This window comes from Drosophila mojavensis, unplaced genomic scaffold, assembly GCF_018153725.1.
Source record: "Drosophila mojavensis isolate 15081-1352.22 unplaced genomic scaffold, ASM1815372v1 contig_277, whole genome shotgun sequence".
Lineage (NCBI taxonomy): Eukaryota > Metazoa > Arthropoda > Insecta > Diptera > Drosophilidae > Drosophila > Drosophila mojavensis.
The window spans coordinates 4,977,388-4,985,861 of NW_025318822.1; the positions used below are offsets into that span (position 1 = coordinate 4,977,388).

Below are 8,474 nucleotides of genomic sequence, written 5' to 3' on the forward strand. Positions count from 1 at the left end.
TGTTTTCCACGTCAGTCGGCGTAATTAATAAGCTGGAAATCGAGTCGCTACTTGTATCGAGCTGAAAACGAAAGCTCAGACACCGCTAATTATCAATAAAGCACACGCACTTAGGCACTAAACATGTGCGAGAGAGCAAGCAATAGACAGATAGAGAGCTGTTAGGAGAGGAAAACAGCATGCAAATTACTTTGCAATAATATACAATAAACCAATATAAAATTGCCAGTGAGCGTGTAGCGTATACAGGCAAATGTTTATATTTGTATTTTTGTGCACGCTGACATCATCAGACCAGTAAAAGCAAGGCGAGGTTATTCGTATTCGAAAAATATATGTATTGTATATAAAAATAAAAAAAAATATTTGACAGTAATTACGTTAAAATACATACACCACAAAAGCCGCTTAAATGTGTGTAAATAGCCATTAATAAATATATGTGTACGTACATATGTATGTACACATATCTAAAATGGATTTAGTTGAGGTAACGGTTCGCTGTTGAAAACTGTTATTTGTAGCCATTTCTAGAACTGAAACGATTGGACAGAAAAAGTCAACAAACTTTGCTGTTCAGTTAAAAATACTATCCAACTTCAAACAACTGTGTAGAAAGAGACGTGAAATTAAATATATATGTATGTACATATGTATGTATCTTGAACAGCATCAATTTAACTGCACAGTGGAGCAACACGACCCAAAATTAACCCGCATAAGCTGCCACATTACGCCTGAGTGGGGGAAGCAGTTTTATCGGTTTTTCTCGTTTTTTTGGCTAGACCTAATCGCATTTGGCGATTTGAATGTGGCCCACATAACACCCGAAGACAATTCACACGCGTCAAAGACATAAACAGCATTAATAAAGACGTTTATTTTGCACAACGGAAATGAAAAATGGTTGACAGTGACTGCAATCCCAAATTATGTGTACACGATACCAAAATATTACATCATTTCATTTGGTGTGCTTTGGCGTTGGGCAAGCAACAAGAAATGAAAAGAAAGGAAGGGCATTAAGTATGCACGATACAACCAGTTTTGCGTGCATATAAAAACGAGTCGCTGGGCCCAAGGTTCAAGAAACTGATTAAAAATGACAACAATCAGCGCTTAATTCGATAGCTCAAATCAATATTGCTATTGTTTCCTATTTAAAGCCACAAAAGATAAAAGAACGGTACGCAGTTTGTTTTTACAATTTATTTACATACATTCATACATACATATGTGGGCATTACAGTTTTATGATATATTTGCGTCTGGTTTCACAATTATCACTAGAGAACATTCGCTGCACTCGACAATCATTTCACTTGCCCTCGGCTGCTGCTCTCTTTGTGACTCATCGTCCAGCAGCACGTATTGTCCGCCGCAGCGACAATCGTACGCATAGGCCGAGCTCCACTTAGCTGCTGCTGCTGTTGTTGTTGTTGTTGCCGACTCTTTGTCTGTCTCGATTTCATTCTCATTCTCATTCTCCCCCTCCTCGTCGTCTTCAGCCATTTCGACGCGAGTTCTGTGCATGTCGCTTAGCGTTACGCTGGCATAGATATTGTTGTGTTTTTCAAACTTCGACTGCAATAATTCGGCATCATAGTGTTTACGCTTTATGGGATCTTTAAGCGTATTCCAGGCTTCGTTTATCGCATTGAAATTGTTGTCGCTCTCTCGATTTGGGTCGCTCTCGTTCGCGGTTACAGTTACAGCTACAGTTTGCTGTTGTTGTAATTTATCGGGATGACATTGTAGTATTAATTGTTTATAATTGCGCTTAAGCTCTTCAAATGTTGCCGTTGCGTTCGCATTAAGGAGTTCATAGAAGTTCAAGTTAGACATCTGCAAGATTAAATGAAATACAGCCCGTTTATATACATAAATATATTTTGTACTTACATTTAGAATTAAATTATATTCTTGTTGTTTCACATGTTTCTAGCGCGTTAATCAGCAGCGCGTCAAATCGTAACGTTTACCACCACTGGCAACGGCACTGAGCTGATCAGCTGTTCGTTCTCTTTTATCGCTGAGACTCTGATTGGAATGTTATAAATCCTATAAAAAGCACTTTGAGTCCACAATATGCACACACACGCATTTATCAATACATATGCATGCGAGAGTTAGGAGTCATCATTTTCCTTTGTGACCGGAGAGTGATACGAATAAAAAAAAGGAGTGTTTGTTGCTAGGCGGTGATACAATGAACACGCATTTAATTTCACTATATTGAATACATAAAAAAAAAAATAATTCCATTTTCTATTTTTGTTTTTGTGTCTATTTTTCCTTCGCATGCTAGCTGAACATAATTTAGCAAATCGCATTAATGCCGTTATGAAGCCAGCGTTCGTCTATTAAGTTGTCATTGACAACACAAACCCAAACACTAACACACACACACACACACTCAAATCCACCGAATTTTGTCGCGAAAAAGTAGAACATTCAAATTGTCAAAAAGCAAGAGTCAAGCGACAATTGCACTTGGAGAGGAAACAAGGTTAAGAAACTGGTTCGACAACAACAAACCAAGACAAAACAACCAAAAGACATGTGAGGTGAACGCTGAAAAGAAAAACAAGTAAATTGTCCGACGCATGCATTGACCCAATTTAAAAATTAGCAAAAGGAAAAAGTAAACCACACGACGGATGAAAACTTGTGCCTCCGAAAATAGGGGGAAAGGCATAACGTCAAAAGATAGTTAAACGGGTCAGCTCAAGGGAGTGTGTATGTGAGAGAGAGAAAGGGAAAGAGAGAATGCACAAAGGTATATCAACAACTTTTTTTATTTAAATAAATTGCATTTAATCAAATAGCAAGAATAATACTGCATTATTATATCAAACAACATTGTCGGCATGTTAACACAATTAAAATTTGTATGCCAATGAGCAACCTGCCCCCGTCCTCCCCTCCGAAGCATATACATTCATAATAAAATAAAGACTTGCCTTATAAGGTGTTGACTTTTCCTGTCGACAGTCAAATCATCGATGTACTGCTAGTGCTGATGCCGACGTCGCTGCTGTGCTGATGATCCCGTTGGTTTATTGCTTATTTGTTGTTTCTGATTTGGGGGGCAAATTGAACAGAATAAGAGCATACACCTACACACAGACACAAAGCTCTTTACTTAGATCTTTGTGTGCTTAACACACTTTTTGCACAAGCACACACACACACGCGTTACATTTGCATTAACATTGCCTAGTAGCAAGTTTTCAATAAATATTTATTTATATTTTCGTCTCATTTAGTTTTTTTGTAAACAAATTGGCACCGCGAGAGCCAAACGATCCGCTTTGGCCGCCGTCTAAAATACACCTAAGAATAAATTTTCAAACGGAGTGACCATACACAAAAAAAATAAAACGATACATCAATATTAATAATCGATAATATATGACTGTCAATAATAGCGATTTCATACCTGTATCAAGTAACTTTTGTTTCTATGCAACCGGTCAAAGCAACCCTGCTGTATGACGCTTGAGCTGTCAGAGCTGTTTCCGCTTTCTTTCCGTGCGGTTCTTAAACATGACTGGTTTAACGAATAGGGTAAGTGCCAGAATTTTGGCAAATAAAACTATGTTTGCGGGATGGGACAATGTTACAAATGTGTGCAAAATACTCATGAAACTGTGTGCTATGTATAAATGTGCATTATTGTGGACTTAAACTGTGATGTAGCGTTGTGTTTTAGTTCATAAAAGTTGTGTTCGTGTACACGTGCCCAATCCCAGTCCAAAAAAATGGCAGGCGCGGAAGTGCTACTTAAAATGGATAATTGCATGTGAGGAGCAAGTGCTTTAAATTTTGTTGTTGATACCAAATGGATATGTGAAATTCAATTGTTATCTATTTTATGAATCTGCACACATTTGTTTATACCCTGTCGCTCAACATAACCTAATTTTTTGTTGTAAATGCTAAAACTAATTTGTTTTTATTATAGACCGTTGTTATCGATGGACGCGGCCATTTGCTTGGCCGCCTGGCCTCCGTGGTAGCCAAGTACCTGTTGCAAGGCGGCAAGGTGGCTGTTGTGCGTTGCGAGGAGCTGAACCTTTCTGGTCACTTCTACAGAAACAAAATTAAGTTTTTGGCCTATTTGCGCAAACGTTGCAACGTTAACCCAGCGCGTGGTCCCTTCCACTTCCGTGCTCCATCCAGAATTTTCTACAAGGCTGTACGAGGTGCGTTATGGTCAAGTCATGTCAAGCCTCACAGTTTGTTGTTGACCATGATGTGCAAAATTTATTACCTACATTATTTGAACGTAGAGAAAAGCCGTGTAAACAAAACCGAACTGAGTGCAGACAATTCGAATATTCTATAAATATTTGTAAGCTATAAACCTTTACTAATTATTGTTATTCTTATTGCAGGTATGTTTGTGCTACATTAGCTGATCAGGTTCAGCTCTTACCATGATGATTAATTAATATCTTACCTACATTATTTGAACGAGAAATCGTGTAACCAACAAACAACTGATCCCTACAGTCACTTTAATATCTATATAATACCCATTGAATATTTCGCTAATAGATATTCTTTTGGCATTCCAGGCATGATCCCACACAAGACCAAGCGTGGCCAGGCTGCTCTCGCTCGTCTGCGTGTCTTCGATGGTATTCCATCGCCCTACGATAAGCGTCGCCGTGTTGTTGTACCCATTGCTCTGCGCGTGCTGACCCTGCGTTCCGATCGTAAATACTGCCAGGTTGGACGTCTGTCGCACGAGGTTGGCTGGCATTACCAGGATGTGATCAAGAGTTTGGAGCGCAAGCGCAAATCCAAGCTCCGCATCACCCTCAAGCACAACAGAGAGATGAAGAAGTTGACAGCGAAGGCGCGCGAGAACATTGCCAAGGCTGCTGAACCCTTCAACAAGATTATCAAGTCATATGGCTACGAGTCTTAAGAAGCGCCCACACAACAACAATACGAGCAGCATATTCGTAGCGGTTTTTTTAAAGAGAATAAAAACAACATCTAAGTTTAAAAAAACAGTGCAATTTGTTTGATATAACAAAAAAATTTAGAAACAATAGTGGAACTTGTTTATTACATTCCAATCAGTTAGGTTCCGGAGTGACAAGTGGAAAGCTTTGCACAGCTGAGCGGAGAAAGCTTTCGCAAGAAAATCAGCTGTGCTTCTAAGGCTATCGTTCTAACTAGTTATCGATATCACCTGCAATAGGTCGTTTGGATCGCAGCTTGTGATGTCGACTTTCAAGGACAAAATAATTATTGTGACTGGCGCCAGCTCTGGCATTGGAGCAGCGGCAGCTGTCCATCTAGCCAGCTTGGGTGGCCTGCTCACCATCGTTGGCCGCAACGTGGACAAGCTAAAGGAGACAGCGGATAATATTCTGGCTGCCGGTGGCGCTGATCCGCTGCAGCTGCAGGCGGACATGGACAAGGAGGCGGATGTGGAGCAAATTGTTAAGGCTACGGTGGCTAAGCACGGACGTATTGATGTGCTGGTCAACAATGCGGGGATATTAGAAAGGGGTACCATTGAGAACACTTCTTTGGGTCAGTACGATCGCGTGATGAACACCAATGTGCGTGCAGTCTACCAGCTAACCATGTTGGCTACACCAGAGCTGGTCAAGACCAAGGGCAACATTGTCAATGTGTCCAGCGTGAACGGCATACGCTCCTTCCCCGGCGTCTTGGCTTATAACATCTCTAAGGCAGCCCTGGACCAATTCACGCGCTGCGTCGCCCTGGAGCTGGCTGCCAAGGGCGTGCGCGTGAACTCCGTTAACCCTGGCGTGATTATCACGGAAATACACAAGCGTGGTGGTATGGACGAGGCAACATATCAACAATTTCTGGAGCATTCGAGGACCACGCATGCCTTGGGTCGTCCCGGTGACGTAAAGGAGGTGGCCACAGCGATTGCGTTTTTGGCCAGCGATGCTGCCAGTTTTACTACAGGGGTTACCCTAGCCGTAGATGGCGGCCGACACGCCATGTGCCCACGTTAAAATTGTATCTTAAAGCATGTATATTTTGGCATTTATTAAAAATAGAATACTCAGCACAAACAACTCAATTAGCGACTTTAATCACGATTTAAATTTAGCACAAATGAGAGCAAAAACAAAAATAGTGGTTTATTGATTTAGCTTGTTATCGGCTTAAATTCGATTCGAATTTCACAACTTTGAACTTGAATTTATCTAATTATGCAGTTAAATTCTTGCTACCTTTTGCGTGATCGGCAACACTGGCTCGACTCATCGAATGAATTCTTATCGGCTTTCTGCCTGCTGACAACATCAATGTGAAATGGCCGAATCATTAGTAGTTGAGCCACTAGTAAAGCCAGTCGCATCACCTAGCGCAGCATAAATATGCCAAATTTCAAAGATAAGGTAATCATTGTGACAGGTGCCAGCTCTGGCATTGGTGCAGCCACTGCCGTACACCTGGCCAGCCTCGGCGGCCTTTTGGTAATTGTGGGCCGCAATGTGGAGAAACTGAAGGAAACGGCGGATAAAATTCTGTCTGTGGGCGGTGCGCCGGCACTGCAGGTGCAAGCGGACATGGACAAAGAGGCGGATGTAGAGCAGATTATGGCAGCCACGTTGAAGCAGTATGGCAGATTGGATGTGCTGATCAACAATGCCGGCATCATCGAAATGGCCACCATTGAGACCACATCTCTGGCTCAGTACGACCGCGTGATGAACACCAATGTGCGTGCGGTGTACCAACTGACCATGTTGGCCACACCGGAGCTGATCAAGACGAAGGGCAGTATTGTCAATGTGTCCAGTGTCTGTGGCCTGCGCGCTTTTCCCGGCGTGCTCGCCTACAACATGTCCAAGTCCGCCGTGGATCAGTTCACGCGGTGTGTTGCCCTGGAGCTGGCCCCCAAGGGCGTACGCGTTAACTCCGTCAATCCTGGCGTGATTATCACGGAGCTGCAGAAACGTGGCGGTCTCAATGATGAAAGCTATGCAAAGTTCCTGGAGCGCTCCAAGGAAACACATGCACTGGGTCGCCCCGGCAATGTCCAGGAAGTAGCTGCTGCAATCGCATTCCTCGCCAGCGACGATGCCAGCTTTACCACAGGCGTTAATCTGGCCGTTGATGGAGGTCGTCATGCTATGTGCCCACGATAAAAGCTAGAATGGAATGAACATCATGTGAATAAAATAAAAAGCATTTATTAATACGCATGACATGACTATCTAATTTGATAATATGTTGTTCCAATTGGAATAAATGCGTTATACATCCAATTGGGCTTGATTCTGGTTGAAATGACAGCTTTTCTGGGAGAAAAAAACTTGGAATTGTAATACGAATTCCTGTTAGGCAAAAGCTAACTGGACTTCCAGTTTATCCGATGGGACTCTTCTAATTAACGGCAGGCAGGCACCTTGATCCTCACCCGCTTTTTCTTTAGGTTTTGGTTAATACGGCTTTTAATAGGACATTCACTTTACTTGAAAACATCTTTATTTGACAGGCACACAATAAATGCATAAATTCGGGATTTCAGTCCATTGCTTGAATATGATTAACGCGGGCACATGGCATGGCGACCGCCATCCACAGCCAGGCTGACACCCGTGGTGAAGCTAGCCAAATCGCTGGCCAAAAACGCAATGGCATTCGCCACCTCTTCCGTGGTGCCGGGTCGACCCAAGGCATGTGTGGTTTTCGAGTGCTCTAGGAACTTCTGGTACGTCACTTCATCCATACCGCCACGCTTGTGGAGATTTGTGACCGTCACGCCGGGATTCACGCAATTGGCACGCACACCTTTAGCAGCCAGCTCCAGGGCGACGCAGCGTGTGAGCTGATCAACGCCCATTTTGGAGATGTTATAGGCAAGCACGCCGGGAAAGGAGCGAATCCCATTCACACTGGATACATTGACAATGTTTCCCTTGGTCTTGATCAGCTCTGGTGTGGCGAGCATTGTCAGTTGGTAGATGGCACGTAAATTGGTGTTCATCACACGGTCGTACTGCTCCAGACTGGTGTTCTCAATGGTTCCCGACTCCAGAATGCCCGCATTGTTGATTAGCACATCTAGCTTTCCATATTTCTGGAGTGTTTGCTGCCAGACACGATCCGTATCCGCTTCCTTGCTGATGTCTCCAACAACAAGCGTTGGTGCTGCGCCACCTACTGCACTGCATTGTTCCGCCACTTGCTTCAGATTCTCTGCATTGCGTCCATTGAGAGCTAAGCAAGCGCCGTATTTGGCAAATTTCACTGCTGTGGCAGCGCCAATGCCGGAACTGGCTCCTGTGATGAGCACAACTTTGCCGGCGAAATTCATGACGTGAAGTGTGAGCTGTTGATTAGATTATGTAAGCACTTGATTGGCTTCAAATGCGCAGCTTTTATTTTCTGTTCAGTTGTTTTGTTTTCGTTTGATAAGAGCGAGAGAGAAGGACGGTTCAAGATCGTAGATCAGCTGTTAC

General features: G+C 42.9%; 5 protein-coding genes across 6 annotated transcripts; 3 read left to right on the top strand and 2 right to left on the bottom strand.

Annotated features, from left to right (window-relative positions):
- Positions 1–1,194: 1,194 nt before the first annotated feature.
- LOC6574400 (DPH4 homolog) lies at positions 1,195–3,354 on the bottom strand. 2 transcript variants are annotated; one of them, XM_015167434.3, is made up of 2 exons: positions 2,964–3,354; positions 1,195–1,845 (listed from the first exon to the last, which is right to left on the bottom strand). In XM_015167434.3, the coding sequence occupies exon 2, from the start codon at positions 1,843–1,845 to the stop codon at positions 1,252–1,254; it is 594 nt and encodes a 197-aa protein (XP_015022920.1). In that variant the 5' UTR covers positions 2,964–3,354; the 3' UTR covers positions 1,195–1,251. The 2 variants fall into 2 exon arrangements, with proteins under 2 accessions (XP_015022920.1, XP_002000449.1); XM_002000413.4 differs by lacking the exon at positions 2,964–3,354 and adding an exon at positions 1,903–2,725.
- A 111-nt stretch (positions 3,355–3,465) lies between these two features.
- On the top strand, positions 3,466–5,027 carry LOC6574401 (60S ribosomal protein L13a). Its single transcript, XM_002000414.4, has 3 exons — positions 3,466–3,570; positions 3,968–4,208; positions 4,584–5,027. Exons 1-3 carry the CDS (start codon positions 3,550–3,552, stop codon positions 4,937–4,939), a joined length of 618 nt encoding a protein of 205 aa, XP_002000450.1. The 5' UTR covers positions 3,466–3,549; the 3' UTR covers positions 4,940–5,027.
- Positions 5,028–5,193: 166 nt separating this feature from the next.
- LOC6574404 (uncharacterized oxidoreductase TM_0325) lies at positions 5,194–6,082 on the top strand. The gene has a single exon (XM_002000415.4). The coding sequence runs from the start codon at positions 5,241–5,243 to the stop codon at positions 6,012–6,014; it is 774 nt and encodes a 257-aa protein (XP_002000451.1). The 5' UTR covers positions 5,194–5,240; the 3' UTR covers positions 6,015–6,082.
- Positions 6,083–6,292: 210 nt separating this feature from the next.
- On the top strand, positions 6,293–7,214 carry LOC6574405 (uncharacterized oxidoreductase MexAM1_META1p0182). The gene has a single exon (XM_002000416.4). It carries the CDS (start codon positions 6,384–6,386, stop codon positions 7,155–7,157), a length of 774 nt encoding a protein of 257 aa, XP_002000452.1. The 5' UTR covers positions 6,293–6,383; the 3' UTR covers positions 7,158–7,214.
- A 265-nt stretch (positions 7,215–7,479) lies between these two features.
- LOC6574406 (3-oxoacyl-[acyl-carrier-protein] reductase FabG) lies at positions 7,480–8,448 on the bottom strand. The gene has a single exon (XM_002000417.4). It carries the CDS (start codon positions 8,327–8,329, stop codon positions 7,559–7,561), a length of 771 nt encoding a protein of 256 aa, XP_002000453.1. The 5' UTR covers positions 8,330–8,448; the 3' UTR covers positions 7,480–7,558.
- Between the last annotated feature and the right edge of the window lie 26 nt (positions 8,449–8,474).

Excerpts from the sequence above, each read along its gene's own strand:
- LOC6574400 (XM_015167434.3), bottom strand. The coding sequence starts at position 1,845 with ATGTCTAACTTGAACTTCTATGAACTCCTTAATGCGAACGCAACGGCA.
- LOC6574406 (XM_002000417.4), bottom strand. The coding sequence starts at position 8,329 with ATGAATTTCGCCGGCAAAGTTGTGCTCATCACAGGAGCCAGTTCCGGC.
- LOC6574405 (XM_002000416.4), top strand. The coding sequence starts at position 6,384 with ATGCCAAATTTCAAAGATAAGGTAATCATTGTGACAGGTGCCAGCTCT.
- LOC6574404 (XM_002000415.4), top strand. The coding sequence starts at position 5,241 with ATGTCGACTTTCAAGGACAAAATAATTATTGTGACTGGCGCCAGCTCT.
- LOC6574401 (XM_002000414.4), top strand. The coding sequence starts at position 3,550 with ATGACTGGTTTAACGAATAGG. Across the intron at positions 3,571-3,967 it reads TGACTGGTTTAACGAATAGG|ACCGTTGTTATCGATGGACG; the intron begins GTAAGTGCCAGA and ends TTTTTATTATAG. Across the intron at positions 4,209-4,583 it reads TTTCTACAAGGCTGTACGAG|GCATGATCCCACACAAGACC; the intron begins GTGCGTTATGGT and ends TTGGCATTCCAG.